Source organism: Dreissena polymorpha, chromosome 3 (assembly GCF_020536995.1).
Source record: "Dreissena polymorpha isolate Duluth1 chromosome 3, UMN_Dpol_1.0, whole genome shotgun sequence".
Classification (NCBI taxonomy): domain Eukaryota; kingdom Metazoa; phylum Mollusca; class Bivalvia; order Myida; family Dreissenidae; genus Dreissena; species Dreissena polymorpha.
Genome location: NC_068357.1, coordinates 72,125,771 through 72,143,619, shown reverse-complemented (window position 1 = coordinate 72,143,619; position 17,849 = coordinate 72,125,771). Strand labels below are relative to the sequence as shown.

The 17,849-nt window shown below is 35.5% G+C and overlaps 1 protein-coding gene across 1 annotated transcript; it reads right to left on the bottom strand.

Annotated features, from left to right (window-relative positions):
- Window positions 1-1,328: 1,328 nt before the first annotated feature.
- On the bottom strand, window positions 1,329-17,313 carry LOC127874720 (post-GPI attachment to proteins factor 4-like). Its single transcript, XM_052419259.1, has 2 exons — window positions 17,277-17,313; window positions 1,329-6,524 (listed from the first exon to the last, which is right to left on the bottom strand). The coding sequence occupies exon 2, from the start codon at window positions 5,114-5,116 to the stop codon at window positions 3,812-3,814; it is 1,305 nt and encodes a 434-aa protein (XP_052275219.1). The 5' UTR covers window positions 5,117-6,524; window positions 17,277-17,313; the 3' UTR covers window positions 1,329-3,811.
- Window positions 17,314-17,849: the final 536 nt, after the last annotated feature.

Below are 17,849 nucleotides of genomic sequence, written 5' to 3'. Positions count from 1 at the left end.
GTGACGTATACCCCCATATGATGTATGCGGCACGCATTGACACAGACTATATATCCAATTTATGGTGATTTTTAAGAATTATAATGCCATTATCATTTATGGCCATTTCGACCTTTGAACTCTTGAATTCTTTCGCATGACATGCCGTCCAAATTTATGGCCATTTTTTTACTTTTGAACTCCGAGTGTGACCTAGACCTTGGAGTTATCAACATAATTTTTTCGCATGACACATCGTCCAATGATTGTGAACAAATGTACCAGGTATTTTTAAAATCTCACAATTAATGACATAGTTTTGGCCCGGACAAGATCATTTATGGCCATTTTTGACCTTTGAACTCACAGTGTTACCTTGACGTTGCAGATATAAACGTAATTCTTTCGCGCGACACACCGTCCAATAATAGTGAACAAATGTGCCAAATGATTTTAAAATCTCACAATGAACAACATAGTTTGGCCCGGACTAGCTCATTTATGGCCATTTTTGACCTTTGAACTCAAAGTGTGACCTTGACCCTGGAGATATCGACGTAATTCTTTTGCGCGACACACCGTCCAATGATGGTGAACAAATGTGCCAAATGATTTCAAATCTCAAGATGAATGACATAGTTATGGCCCGGACAAGCTCATTTATGGCCATTTTTGACCTTTGAACTCAAAGTGTGACCTTGACCTTGGAGATATTGACGTAATTCTTTCGCACGACACCGTCCAATGATGGTGAACAAATGTGCCAAATGATTTTAAAATCTCACAATGAACGACATAGTTATTGCCCAGACAAGCTCATTTATGGCCAGTTTCAATCTTTGAACTCAAAGTGTGACCTTGCCCTTCAAGATAATGACGTAATTGTTTCGCACGACACACCGTCCCATGATGGTGAACAAATTTGCCAAATGATTTCAAAATTTAATGATAAATGACATAGTTATGGCCCGGACAAGCATTTTGACCTTTGAACTTCAGTATGACCTAGTACCTTGGAGATATAGACGTACTTTTGCGCGACACACCATCCCATGATGGTGAACAAATGTACCAAGTCATTTTAAAATTTAACGATAAATGACATAATTATGGTCCTGGACAAACTTTCGGTTTAAAAACGCACTAAGTGACCCTGTGACCTCGTTTTTGACCCGACATGACCCATATTTAAACTTGACCTTAACATCATCTAGATACAACTTCTGACCAAGTTTGGTGAAGATCGGATGAAATTTTCGGGACAGACATACCGACAAAGTGACTCCTATATAGCCCCCATTACCAGTAATGGGGGTATAATTAACTGAGTACAAGTAGGAACTCATCACAACTTTTAATTGTTGTTTATTGATCCTTAAACAATGATAAATATAACACTATTTCTAAGATGTCCCTGAGTACAAAAGGCTAAAACTATTCTTCAATGATCCTGGCTTGGTGTAACTGTGCACAAACTCATTACAACTCTTCAGTGTTGTTTATTGATCCTTAAACAAGAATAAATATAACACTATTTCATAGATGTCCCCGAGTACAAAGGGCTTCAACTATTTATCAATTCTCCTGACTTGATGTAATTGTGTACGAACTCATCACAACTATTAATTGTTGTTTACTCAGCCCTTAACAATCATAAATACAAAACTATTTCTTAAACGTCCTTGAGTACAAAAAGCTAAAACTATTCTTCAATCAGAACATAAAAAAATCTATTATCTGTACATGTATAAATTACGAAACAAAAGTAATGTACATGTATGTTATTCAAGTTTCATTACAAGATTGAGTTAACAATTTGAAATAGTACCATTAATAGCTTAAAAACTAAAAGGCTACAGACTTCATCATCCAATGTATAAAACAAAGCATCATGAATAGATTCAAAACTTACAAAGAATTATAAAGACTGTTTGTAAGAAGTGCTCTTGACAATAGAAAGAATATAATGCCTTAATTTTCTCTTAAATCTTTAAAAATTTAAAATAATGCATACCCTAAAAAAATATATTTTGGAAAATACCTTACAGAGTGGTAAAAATAGTCTTCAAAGTTATACAACCAGAGTGGGAGTGATATATAGAAACCAACCAGTTAGATTTTTATCTCAAAAGCTAAAACCAAGGATCAAAAAGTTTTGTTTTTTTTCAATAACGCTGGAGAATACAGAAATAATTTATGGGTTGAAACCCAGGTGCAAATTTTTTTTGCAATAAAGCTAAAGAATACAGGAATGACTTCGAGCAAATAAGGTTTGCTCTGCTCCTTTTTCTTGAACCCCACCCCTTTCGGCCCCACTGAACACAGCCAGAGGGCCATTATGGTCATCAAGCGCTCACCTGAGCTCATGGAAAAATTGTTAACACATGACTTGGTGACCTAGGTTTTTACCCCACTTGACCCAGATTCAAACATGACCTTCAAATTGTCACAATGAACATTGACCAAGGTATCAATACTGAGTCATAAATGTTGCTTCTAGAGTGGTAACAAGGTTTTTCTAAGATTGACCTGATGACCTAGTTTTGTGATGCACATGACCCAGATTTAAACTCAGCCTAGATATAGTCCAGATAAGCTATTGATCAACTTTCATCAAGAGCCGGTAATAAATTTGGCATCTAGAGTGGTAAAATTAAAGATATGACCTAGTGATCTTGTTTCTCGATGCACATTCCTAAATTTGAAACTTGGCCTAGATATCATCCAGACATGCATGCTGACAAAGTTTCATCAAGAGTTTTGACAAATGTGACCCAGATTCCAAGTTGGTGTTTACATTATTCAGATAAACATGCTGACCAAGTTTCATCCAGATTAAGTCATACATCAAGCTTCTGGAGTGGTAACATTTTTTTTCTAACAAATTAAAAATGTAACCTATTTTCTGAGCACATTTTACCCGATTCATAACAAGTCTATATATTGTTTAGATAAATTATTGATCAGATAAATATTAGCTCAAATATTGTCTAGATAAATATTTTGAGCAATTGGATGAAAAAAAAGTGCAGACAAAGGAATACTCATATTTACCCTTTCCGTCTCAGGGCAAAGTGAAAATGTCCATGTGCAAACAGCATAAAACCAGATGAGCCTGCAAGTAACTTGCAGTCTGTTCAGGTTTTATGCTGTTTTGTGCTCATCAGTATCTGATGGTTGGAAATGAGGCCATACAAACTTGAATCTAGTAAGAATGGTCATTAATTGAATTTAACTTTCTTTTGGACTACAAGTGGGTCAAAATACATACTGGTATCTAAGGGTTAAGCATTTGGTGCTCAAGTGAGCTAAAAAGGGACCACTCTTTTGAATGTTATGGAATGAAGACTACATGGATTGCTTAAACTAACTATAAAGTGTTATTATAAATACTATGAAATATATTGGATTAAGCAAATCATTAGACAAGATAACAAGACTGGTCTAGCTGTCCACTCTGCTCCTTATAAGCAGCACCCTGTAGCTTGTGTGAACATAGAGCTTTGCATTCCCTACTACAATGTCTAAATGTAATAGTTCATGACATACATATTGAAGAATTGAACAAAAAAATATTTCAAAAATAAATAAAATATGTGAAAATGTTGTATTACAATACAAATAATATTACAAGGACATTGCTGACTCAAGTTTGAAAAATATATAATTTGCATAACAACTTAATTAAGCTCATAATAGCCTAATTTGTTCAACATAAATGTAATTAGCTTCATTCAAATTGAAACTCTAATGTATACTGGACATTACAGTAACACTAGAAACAACTTGGCACAGATTTGTTCACATATAAAAGTTAAATTTGCATATTGCTCTATTCTAAATGAAATATAAACTCAAAAGGCGGTTTGTGGGAATCTTGTAGTGATGAAAACATACCAATATGCCTCACTAAATTCGGTTCCAAAAAATATCCGGGAATATGATTTTTGTCAATAAAATCATAAATGGCCAGGTCTTTGTTTAGATGTGACTGTTCAACAAGGTGATCAATCAGTATTGGAATAATTTCCGAGGTATACAGCATGGCAGGAGTACAGCAGGCAGGGGTTGGTCTAAACCGAAATAGTTGTGGCGATATTCGACGTAAATCCATCACGTTGTGTCTATCAATTATCAATACAGAATATATCGTTATGGAAAATCCAATGGTGTAATAGAAGAGTTTTGCTGCATAGCTCGGCTCACTTTTGGGCCAACAAATAAAAATTGTAAACAACAACAATGACCCACCAACTAATCCATAACAAAGAAGCTCTAGTATTCTGTCTGCCTCATTTGCAAAACCTTGCCAGCGCTCAGGGTAGTAAAGTTTTAAGAAAGAAAACATCCGTGCTTGGCTTGTAGCACTTTCAGAATGACTAGAATGTATTAGTTTGTGACGCTGTAATGTATAGTGAAGTACCTTAAACAAGTTTGAATACGGGATGACATCGTCTTCTAGCAAGAGAACATATGGGGATCCCATGGACTGCGAGACATTCAGGCAAAACAAATAGTCCATTGTTTCTTGGCCTCTCTTAACATCTTTGTGCATAGATCGATAACTATATGGCTTGAATGTTTCATTGAAACTATTTGAACCATTTTTCTCAACAAAAGGCATGTAGTTTTTCAGCAATACAGCGTCCTTGTGTTGGCCTGGTGACGGGTCCACATTACAGATGAATAATATTGGTGCTGTGAAGAGTGTGTCTTCCTTAATGATCCGGTCAACGATTGCTGCTGTCTGCATCAGGTAGTGGGTGTTCTGAAGGTTCCCTTGACGACTCACAGTCAGTATGGCAACAACAATGTCTGGAGGAGAGTTAGATCCGATATTGTAGCCATAGAAGGCCTGGGAACTCCCACTTTCAAGCTTCTCAAAGTAGCTAAAGGCATTCTTTACACGTTGAGCATTTAAGTCTTTAGCAACTTCATATATCTCATCTTCTGTATGGAACTTCATGTACAGTTTAGACAGAGGTAAGTCCTTGGCAATAAATGGAACACCAAATATTGTGAACAAAGTGAGCACCAAAACATAGGCTGAATGGGGACTGCGTAATGCCTTAAAACACATTTTGAAAACATTACTGAGCGTTTTAAAGCCCCAACAAAGGCACTGAAAAGACCTCATAATTTAAAACAAAAATTGCACAACAGAATTATTGCACTGAATATAAATCTATATGAACAAACAAAACTATAATACATACGTAAACTGATGAATTATTTTTATCAAGACAAAACAGTAAATAGTGTTGATTGTCTAATAAAAACAATTACTACTGTTAAATATCCCTGTAAAGCAATGCCATTAACAACTAAAATAAAATTATGTTTTCAACAACAAAACAAATCTTTATCAAATAGCACCAAATTTATAAGGTTAAACAAATCAAAATTATAACCCAAACAGTCAAGTAATAGTGGCAACTTAAATATTAAAATAATTATCATTTAACAATCCACAAAAAATAAGAATCAAAACTTGCTTTTAGTACATAACAAACCATTTAACTTCAAAATATAAGGCAAGTTAAAACTTTGATTGATATTCAAATGAGATAAATGCTTGATGTTTTGCACAAAAAATTATAAGAAAATCAATGCTTATATGGCCATATGAACAATGTAATTTTACAAATTAATCATACCAATGCATAATATTTAAGTTATATGCAGCAATGTTAACTTCAGACAAAAATCTGAAGCAAATATTAAACACAGAATACTCTGAAAAAAACAAACACTAAAATAAGTGATTTTCTTCTACAATGTCTAACAATACAATACAGTTGAACAATTCAGATGGTCCTTTAGTCCCCTTGCATCAGTAAATTCAAAGTCCTCACATTATGTAGCCTTAGGCATGGAAGAACTATAAAACAACTGCAACAACACACAGCATCAGTAGACCCTCGTACTTCCTTGTTGTCACTTGTCAATCACATAAGGACACAATTGCATAACCCAATCAATTTTCTTTGAATCCTCAAAAAGAAAAGAATAGCAAACCATGCCTTTGCAACTGGTCAAATATATTGTTGCACATTATTTTCTCAAGTTTAATCACTTATTGCCTTAAATTCATGCCAGTCACTCCACCACACTTTTGTCAGGTTTTTGTTACTTTTTTATATTTGCTACTTTTTACTTTATTTTGTAATGCCCTACCAGAAATATTAACACTGTTCTCAGACAGACACTTTTATGGTATGCACTTTACAGGTACTTCAAGAAACGTATATTATAAACCAGTAACCGTTACTCACATCCCTTGTTCTTGTAATCACATTTTTCATCGAGTTACTTTCAAAGCTATTGCCTCATTGGTCCATCAATCGATCATCATGATTCATATTGTAAGGCTTTCTCCCCTAAAAATGTTCAATAATCAATCTATATGAGTGACAGTCTGTCAACCATAAAATGCTACAAATATGTTAAATAGCACAACTCATTTTTTTCTTTTCATCTTCAGGTTTGATCATATGCTTTCCGTTGGTTAGGTGAGCCAATATCCATTATGAAGCAGCCCTTCTCTGAAAATATATTCAAATGAAATCAGACTTAAAAGAAAACTAGACATTTGCCAAAGGGACATAGTCATTGTTGACCTCAGTTGTTAACAGATATTACAAAGCCCCACCGAAATGAGAAAAAGTTTGCTCTATAAAATTTAAATTTGATCTGACAGACAAACTTAAGCACAGATACTCCATTATACCCAATCTCAAACTTTGTATGCTGGATAAAACAAGAATCCATCGGAGATGGGTGATGCTCACCAAAGGTTTTTTTGTCACAATATTGCACTATATATTCAGATAAAAGGAAACGTCTTGAGGGCACAGTAGTTGGGGGGACAATAATTTTTTATAGAAAATTTCAAAGGGCCATAACTCTGTGAAAAATCATCCGACAAGAACCAGCTGATAATATGCACATCTCTTGGTAATGAAGCTTCCCATAAAGTTTCATTGAATTCCGGTCATTAGTTGCTGAGAAATAGCCCGGACAAAAATTGTGCACGGACAGACACAAAGACAGAAAGACGAAGCGGCGACTATATGCTCCCCCCAAAATAAATTTTGGGGGAGCATAAAAAGAACAAGTAACCGTCGGAGACGGGTGATGCTCCCCAAAGTTTTTCATTGTCGCAATATTGCACTATATATTCAGATAAAAGGAAACGTCTTCAGGGCACAGTAGTTAGGGGGACAAGAATTTTTTTATATAAAATTTGAAAGGGCCATAACTCTGTGAAAAATCATCCGACCAGAATCCGCTGATAATATGCACATCTCCTCTTGGTAGTGAAGCTTCCCATAAAGTTTAATTGAATTCCGGTCATTAGTTGCTGAGATATAGCCCTAACAAGAAATGCACTATATGTACAGTTAATGGAAAATTTCAAAGTGCCATAACTCTGTGAACAAGAAACCGTCAGAGACAGGTGATGCCCCCCAAGGTTTTTTTGTCACAATATTGCACTATATATTCAGATTTAAGGAAACGTCTTGAGGGGCATAACTTTAGACAAAATAATACGATGGATGGTTAAGCAACTTAAAAAATTTCAAAGGGCAATAACTCATCTAACCAGAACCCACTAATAACATGCGCATCTCCTCAAGGTAGTTAAGCTTCCCATAAAGCTCCATTGAAGTCCAGTCAGTAGTTGGGGAGAAATACATGTAGCCCAGACAAGAATTGCACTATATGTACAGTTTATAGAAAATTTCAAAGGGCCATAACTCTAAGAAAAATCATCCGACCATTACTAGCTGATAATATGCACATCTCCTGTTGGTAGTGAAGCTTCTCATAAAATTTCATTGAATTCCAGTGATAAATTGCTGAGAAATAGCTCGGACAAGAATTACACTATATGTACAATGAAAAATTTCAAAGGGCCATAACTCTATGAAAAATCATCCTACAAGAACCCGCTGATAATATGTACATCTCCTCTTTGTAGTGAAGCTTCCCATAAAGTTTCATTGAATTCAGGTCATTAGTTGCTGAGAAATAGCCCGGACAAGAATTGCACTATATGTACAGTTAATGGAAAATTTCAAAGGGCCATACATGTAACTCTGTGAAAAATCATCCGACCAGAACCCCCTGATAATATGCGCATCTCCTCTTGGTAGTGAAGCTTCCTATAAAGTTTAATTGAATTCCGGTCATTAGTTGCTGAGAAATAGCCCAGACAAGAATTGCACTTTATGTACAGTTTATGGAAATTTCAAAGGGCCATAACTCTGTGAAAAATCATCCAACCAGAACCAGCTGATAATATGCACATCTCCTCTTGGTAGTGAAGCTTCCCATAAAGTTTCATTGAATTGCAGTCATTAGTTGCTGAGAAATAGCCCGGACAAAAATTGTGCACTGACAGACTGACACACGGACAGACAGACGGACACACGGACAGACAAAGCGGCGACTATATGCTCCCCCCCCCCAAATTTTTTTGGGGAAGCATAAAAATCATCCGACCAGGACATGCTGATAATATGCACATCTCTTGGTAGCAAAGCTTTCCATAAAGTTTCATTGAATTCCGGTCATTAGTTGCTGAGAAATAGCCCGGACAAGAATTGCACTGTATGTACAGTTAATGGAAAATTTAAAAGGGCCATAACTCTGTGAAAATCATCCGACCAGAACCCGCTGATAATATGCATCTCCTCTTGGTAGTGAAGCTTCCCATAAAGTTTCATTGAATTCCGGTCATTAGTTGCTGAGAAATAGCCCGGACAAAAATTGTGCATGGACAGACACACAGATGGACGGACGGACAGACAGACGAAGCAGCGACTATATGCTCCCCCCAAAAATTTTAGGGGGAGCATAAAAATATCATAAAAGGTTGTTTTTTCTTGTATAAGAGCCACAATTGTGCTAATCTTAGATAAACTGCACCAAAATACTCAGGTGATTAAGTCCCATTGCTAATGAATAAATTAATGCTTGTGTGTGTTTTTTACTGTAGTAGTTATATCTACACTTGAAGAATAACACATGATACAAGTCCATAATTCAAGTTTATTTCATTAAAGGGACTGTCCAACAGTCAAAAGCGTCGTTGGATGCGAATCGATATTTTGGCGAACTACGAGGATTGCTTATATAGCTAAAAAATACCTCCGCATTTGAAGTGAGCGTGGATAGTCGAGTGGTAAAGTCGGGAGACATTTTACTCCATGACTCTAGGGGTCAGTGGTTCGAGCCCTGTGGAGGTTAACGTTTTTTCTTCTTTTTTTATAAATTGTATTCTTATTTTTTTAACTGGAGATTTTTAGTTCAATTGTTTAAATTTATCAATATAAAGCATTTAAAGCAGTTAATGACAAGCTTTAATACATGCCAAAATCTGTTGGACAGTCCCTTTAACTACTAGCATTCTTATAACAAAATTTAGTTTTCTGTTCTTCAACTATATCCTGAAGCCAAAGTATTCTACATCCAAATCCAAGTTTAAGAAAAATTTATCAAATGATTAAGGTTTCAAAGACATTCTTAATTGAAAACCTTTTTTTCTCTTTTTTTTTAATTACCATTCAATTACAAAATTCGCTCATATGAACCTAAAGATTGATAAAGACTTTTGTTAGGTATATATTTAAAAACAAGAGGGCCTGAAAGCCCCAAAGTTGCTCATCTGAGATAACAAGATATTATTGGGACAAATCTTCTGATCAAGTTTCATGAAGATCAGAAAATAAATGTGGCCTCTAGAGTGTTAACATGGTTTTACTATAGCCATATAAGGAAAAATGCCCAGCCCCTGGCAGTCATGTTTTTCAACCAACCAGCATCATTTTTTAACTCATCCAAGATATTATTGGGATGAATCTTCTGACCGAGTTTCATGAAGATCGGACTATAAATGTGGCCTCTAGAGTGTTAACAAGATTTTACTATAGCCATATATAGAGATATAAGGTAAAATGCCCCGCCCCTTGGCAGCCATGTTTTTCATACTCATTCAAGATATCATTGAAACCAATCTTCTGACAAAATTTCATGAAGATTGGACAATAAATGTGGCATCTAGAGAGTTAACAAGGCAAATGTTGACGCCGCGCAACGGACAACTAACAACGTACGACGCACGATGGACTAAAGGCGATCACAAAATCTCACCATGAGCACATTGTGCACAGGTGAGCTAACAACAGCTCAGGGATCGGAGACAGATGCCCTCCTAAATGGGTCCATGGCACAGGACAATTTGCAACAAAACTGACCATTAGAGTTAATCCTTTGATGACATATCGAACAGAAACAAATTTAGCACTTAATGTCACAGTGACCTTGACCTTTGAATTAGTGACCCCAATTTATATAGGGGTCATCTACTGTCCAAGGCCAATGCACATGTGAAGTATCAAGCCAATCAGTCAATGCGTTGACGAGTTATTGATCAGAAACGATTTCCACACTTATTGTGACAGCTGTGACCTTTGACCTAGTTTCAAACTAGTTTGCCTCCTGCAGGAATTGATCCCTTGACATTTGGATGCAAAAGCGAATGCTTTACCTCTACACCATTAAGGCATTAGGTATTGTGAGGTGCATATTAGAAAGAATTCTTTGTTTTGATTTACGCACTGGAGACAGTTGGGCAACAGCAACTTTAAAATTATGCAATACTACACAAAGTTCATTATTTTGAGGTCTACTACCTTAAAATCATGAGTAACAAGCAAATGCGTTACATCACCTGCCTTCTCCTCATTTATCTATACACCTATGAAGTTTAATGTTGAAATCTTATATAATTTGTGTGATATAGACCTAAAAAAATTGTGACAGAGGGATGAACAGACTGAGGAACGGACAAAACCGAAACTATATCTCTCCGCCTTTGGCACGGGATAAAAAAGAGCCATAAATTAAAGCAACTGGTATCAGTAAAAATGCAATTTAGTACTCAGGTGCATTACTTTGTATTCTGATAAACATATTATTCTAATGATCATCAGTCACACAAGCTTTCATTTCTTTTAAAGTTACAGGAGAAAATGTTTGATTTACAAGAGAAAAAAGTCCAAAAAGTGACAAATCCCAAGAATGCCATACAATAAAGAATTTTTATTTTGTTGTCAGATAGTGGTATGTAAGTGTTTTTAAGAATATAGAATTTTATGTTGGAGATCTAAAATGTATGCTGTTTGGAGAGCTTAGACAAAATATTCTCAAAAAAAGGGACAAAACAATCACAAAACCAGGTTTTCATTTGAAAAAAACTCTGCTAAAGGGAGACAATTCAAAATGTGTATTGTTAACCCCCTTGTGTAAAATTGACCTTGATTTCAATTAGAAAACAAGGGCTGTTTGTAAAACATGCATGCCCCCCATATGGGCTGCCAGTTGTAGGGGAATCCATTGTGTGAATACGTTTTTGTCACTGTGACCTTGACCTTTGACCTAGTGACCTGAAAATCAATAGGGGTCATCTGCCAGTCATGATCAATGTACGTATGAAGTTTCATGATCCTAGGCCTAATTATTTTTTAGTTATCATCCGGAAATCATTTTACTGTTTTGAGTCACTGTGACCTTGACCTTTGACCTAGTGACTTGAAAATTGATACGGGTCATCTGCCAGTCATAATCAATGTACCTATTACGTTTCATGATCCTAGGCGTAAACATTCTTGAGTTATTATCCGGAAACCATTTTACTGTTTCGAGTCACTGTGACCTTGACCTTTGACCTAGTGACCTGAAATTGATAGGGGTCATCTGCCAGTCATGATCTATGTTCCTATGAAGTTTCATGATCCAAGACGTAAGCATTCTTGAGTTATCATCCGGAAACCATTTTACTGTTTCGAGTCACTGTGACCTTGACCTTTGACCTAGTGACCTGAAAATCAATAGGGGTCATCTGCCAGTCATGATCAATGTACCTATGAAATTTCATGATCCCATGCGTAATCATTCTTGAGTTATCATCCGGAAACCATTTTACTACATTTGTATTTTAAGTCACTGTGACCTTGACCTTTGACCTAGTGACCTGAAAATCAATAGGGGTCATATGCCAGTCATGATCAATGTACATGTACCTATGAAGTTTCATGATCCTAGGCCTAAGCGTTCTTGAGTTATCATCCGGAAACCATTTCACTATTTCAAGTCACTGTGACCTTGACCTTTGACCTAGTGACCTGAAAATCAATAGGGGTCATCTGCCAGTCATGATCAATGTACCTATGAAGTTTCATGACCCTAGGCCTAAGCGTTCTTGAGTTATCATCCTTTCATAGTTACATAGTTGTTTCAAAATCAATCTATTTTTAGTTGTGGCTACCTTGACCTTGGAGATATTGATGTCATTCTTTCGTGCGACACACCGTCCAATAATGGTGAACAAATGTGCCAAATGATTTTAAAATGTCACAATGAATGACATAGTAATGGCCCAGACAAGCTCATTTATGGCCATTTTTTACCTTCAAACTCAAATTGTGACCTTGACCTTGGAGATATCGACGTGATTCTTTCGCGCGACACACCGTCTAATGATGGTGAACAAATGTGCCAAATGATTTTAAAATCCGACAATGAACGACAAAGTTATGGCCCGGACAAGCTCATTTATTGCCCTTTTTGACCTTCAAACTCAAATTGTGACCTTGACCTTGGAGATATCACGTAATTCTTTCGCGTGACACACCTTCTAATGATGGTGAACAAATGTGCCAAATGATTTTAAAATCTGACAATGAACGACAGAGTTATGGCCCCGCCTGCCAACATTCGCCAATCTAATAACCAGTTTTTTCTTCGAAAAACCTGGTTAATAAAATGGCAACAGTTTTGATGAAAGAAACAGCTGTTAACATGCGTCAGTATATGATGTTGCAGATTTCCTTCTGAGTAAATGTCAGTGAAATTTTATCAACTGGAGAAGCTTTTTTTTGGAAGAAAATTATTAAAGTGTAGATGGATGGACATGTTTCTTAAATAGTTACTTTATATTGTTAATTGTCACAGCTTACTAGCCCTATTGCTGAAGGACGAAAACATTATAGCAATTGGAACACAGAGTCAGTCTTGTTCATTGCGAGTATATATGATTTTAATGTCAACAAAAAGGAGCAAGGAATGTCTTAGTGTTGTAAGAAATTATGTGAACAACAAGATGTGTTTGTGAAACACAATGTCCCCCTATATGATGTTTGACCTTGTAGGATGACCTTGACCGTGTGAAGGATGACCTTGACCTTGACCTTTCACCACTCAAAATGTGCAGCTCCATGAGATACACATGCATGCCAAATATCAAATTGCTATCTTCAATATTGCAAAAGTATTCATAAAATAAGCGATTTGGGCCACACATATTTGACCTCTGACCTTGAAGGATGACCTTGACCTTGACATTTCACCACTCAAAATGTGCAGCTCCATGAGATGCACATGCATGCCAGATATCAAGTTGCTATCTTCAATATCGCAAAAGTATTCATAAAATAAGCGATTTGGGCCACATATATTTGACCTCTGACCTTGAAGGATGATCTTGACCTTGACCTTTCACCACTCAAAATGTGCAGCTCCATGAGATACACATGCATGCCAAATATCAAGTTGCTATCTTCAATATTAAAAAAGTATTCATAAAATGAGTGATTTTGGTCACATATATTTGACCTCTGACCTTGAAGGATGACCTTGACCTTTCACCACTCAAAATGTGCAGCTCCATAAGATACACATGCATGCCAAATATGAAGTTGCTATCTTCAATATAGCAAAAGTTATTGCAAAATGTTAAAGTTGGCGCAAACAGACAGACCAACAGACAGACCAACAGACAGACCAACAGACAGGGCAAAAACAATATGTCCCCCACTACTATAGTGGGGGACATAAAAAAGTAGGTATCTCCTAAAAGTGTATATGTCACTTGTACATGAATGAATGTTTGACAATACAAAAGAAAGTTATATGCATTTCTAAAAAAAGTCCAATTGTGTTAAAGTTCTGGCACCACTTCTTCTAAACTTGTTTTCTAATTCATGGTTTTATTTGCTGTGAATAAAATAAGTAAGATCATACATATTCCCTTTAAGTAAAATATACTGATTAATACCTGTTTAGGCAAAGAGTAAACGTAAATTCATCAACATTAAATTTTTTAATTTAGGCCGAGGCCATCCAACATTGTTTGTTTGTAATGACATTATCAATATTATGGCAGGCGGTTAAGAAAATGAGTGAAATGTTTCCTATATGAAAACTTTTTTAAATGTACCGGTAGATCTATTATACTTACAGTTAAACTTGAATCACACCAACTGAGGTAAGTATGTGTGCAGTAGCATTTCAAAAAAGTTTAAATAAAGACAATTACGTTATAATTCAAAAAGACTTTAACTTCTGCCTCATTTGTGAAAATACATGTAGTTTGTTTATGTAGCATTCAAGCAGAATTTGAAATGACTTTAAATAAGAACAGTGCTTACCGGTACTGTGCACACATAAGGTTATGTTCAAGGCATGGTCAATAAGAATACCCACGTTCCAAATTGACTTGAACAGTTGCAATTTCAATTTCCACAATTTTGGTTAAGTCAACTTAATGTCCAGAAAATTTCCACAAATTTTCCAGATTTTGGCTAGTACAATTATGCCATGTATTTCAACAATTTTTCCTTTTTTATACAATAAAGATTGGCACTTTCCCAACCACTGAGAATTAAAAAAATCCCAATTGCTGTCCGAAAAAAATCCAAAAACAAAAGATGCTTTAATTTTGTTGGAAAATTGAATTAAAAGAAAAAGTGAACAAATAAAAGCGAAAAGCTTATGCAGCCATGAGAACCTTACTCAATTAAATCAGGTTAAATACAACACATTGTTAGATCAATCAAGCAATTTCCGTTTTAATTCTTTTTAAATGTTGTCAGAAAACTTTATTTATTTTTTCAGCTTTAAAGGAATGCATTTTTGTAAATAAAAAATGAGTCACAGAAATAAGAGCACACAAACAAGATGTGTTTGTGAAACACAATGTCCCCCTATATGACGTTTGACCTTGAAGGATGACCTTGACCTTGACCCTTCACCACTCAAAATGTGCAGCTCCTTGAGATACAAACGCATTTCAAATATAAAATTGCTAGCTTCAATATTGCAGAAGTGACATTACATGAGCAATTTTGACCCATATATTTGACCTTGAAGGATGACCTTGACCTTGACCTTTCACCACTCAAAATGTGCAGCTCCATGAGATACACATGCATGCCAAATATCAAGTTGCTATCTTCAATATTGCAAAAGTATTCATAAAATAAGCAATTTGGGCCACATATATTTGACCTCTGACCTTGAAGGATGACCTTGACCTTTCACCACTCAAAATGTGCAGCTCCATGAGATACACATGCATGCCAAATATCAAGTTGCTATCTTCAATATTGCAAAAGTATTTATAAAATAAGCGATTTGGGCCACATATATTTGACCTCTGACCTTGAAGGATGACCTTGACCTTGACCTTTCACCACTCAAAATGTGCAGCTTCATGAGATACACATGCATGCCAAATATGAAGTTGCTATCTTCAATATAGCAAAAGTTATTGCAAAATGTTAAAGTTGGCGCAAACCAACCAACCAACAGACCAACCAACCAACAGACAGGGCTAAAAAACAATATGTCCCCCACTACTATAGTGGGGGACATAAAAATAAACAAGGACAGCAGACTCAGGGATGCCTGCTGTCAACTATGATTGGCCTTAATAAAACTAAAATTGTTGATGGCAAACTTGAGTCACTGTCAATGTCAATCAAGGGCACAGAAGTGAATCCGTCTGGAATTTTATTGACCAATTACATGTCTCTGATGAAGAGTTTCAGTCCCAACTGAGCATTGTAACTGAACATCTCACCAACAAGGAATGTGAAAGAATATTTAAATGGGTTTTGCAATTAAATACGTAGCAAATTAAGAGCAAATAAACACTCAAAATCAACAAAAAGTTTGTACAATATTTCGAAAAACTAAATTAAACAAATAAAAGCCAGAATGTCTGCGCTATATATGGTCTGGTAACATAGATTTAACACGATACAAAATGCTTGTTTTTTGTGTTTTTTTGTCACAATATGTTCCATGTGAATTTCAGGCTTCAATATCCTAACATTTACCAGTGAACAGCTTTGGAAGCACAACATAGTTTGCATGAATACATCATTCTTCTTATAATGCCAGACTCGCATGCAATCTAAATGTATTTAAATACTATTGAGCAAATTTGAAATTTCATCTTTCGGGTTTGTTTTTTTCTAAGAATAAAAGTGCCTAATGATCATTCAAGTGTGTCATTTTTTTAAAGAAGTGTCTGAGTAATGCAACTTTGTCTGTATTACTTCTCAGTGGTCATATTCATTGACTTAGGCTGATAAATAAATAAGCCACTGGTACTTGAAAAAAAATTTTTTGGTCCTTATATATATAATAAGAGTAAAGGTATCCAACGATGATTTCACAAATATGACCCCAAAATCATAGTGTGTAATTCCGGACGTCCAGCTGTCAGTAATGAATGAAGGCGTGGAGTTTATCGCAAAGTTGTTGTTTTATTGTAAAAAATCGACCAAAAATAGCCTTCATTCATTACTGACAGCTGGACGTCCAGAATTACACACTGCAATTTTGGGGTCATTTTTGTGAAACTTAGCTGTTTCTGGACATACTTGGTGGATTTTTATCAAATAAAAGGTGTTTTATCATAGATGGACGCTTCCTGCCGGCAATCACAATGACATGTGTGCATTGTTTGATCTTTCATGCGGTTGGATTGTGTTATTCAATACACCTGTGAAATCATCGTTGGATAACTTTACTCTTATTATATATATAAGGACCAAAAATTTTTTTCAAGTACATGTACCTGTGAAATAAGCGGTATCAAAAATGAACATGCAAATAAGTTTATTACTATAGATGAACACATCCACTACGTTTATACTTATTGAAAGAATGCAAGCAATAGTATGGATGCAGGTATCGATTAACTGTTCCTTCTTTAATGGTGTAACTATAAACATTTCATTCGCATCCCCCTAACAAGTATCCGAAAATGCATCGTCCGAAATATCAATATAGTAGCTTATTTATGGGCGTAAATCATATCGAATATCGAAACAAATCATTGTTGTTACAAAAATGATGAAAAATCATGTTAACATCTGTATGTTGTGTTTGAAAGGTTATATTTGCCAATAACATATTACAAAACGACATTTTTTACACACCTTTCAAAGACTTTGTTGTTCTGAAGTAGGCGACACTCCAGCCTTTAGGTTACACACAATACAGATATGAGAGCAATTACTTATTTAATTCCTACCTAGTTTCAACTTTGAATATGTTTTTAACTTGAAGTTGCCCTCATAGCCCACTAAGAAGAAAATTTAAGCAGGAGGGTCGGTTTCAATTCCTGTATGCTAGCACTATTCACCAACGTCACTTACCATGAGATCAAGATGATAATTTCTCTATAAAATTAGTGATTTTGAGAAACTCATACTGGTTAAGTGATGGGCTCACTCCGCTGCATTGAGCATTCTTAAGTTAAAGGGAAAATTCCCTGGTTTGAGTCAATTGAAGGTCTGCTCCACAATTTTTTGGCAATGGTAATTTCTATGAACATTTTATTAGATTAAAGTTCCATAAGTCATCTACAGCATGCCAATTATATTACATTTCAATTGAGATATCTTTACATGTATATTCTGGAGGTGACTTTATTGAATAATCTTTTCGTATATTGAAGTGATCATTTGAATATGAAAGTCCTTTTTTTTCAACAGGAAGCAACATTTAAA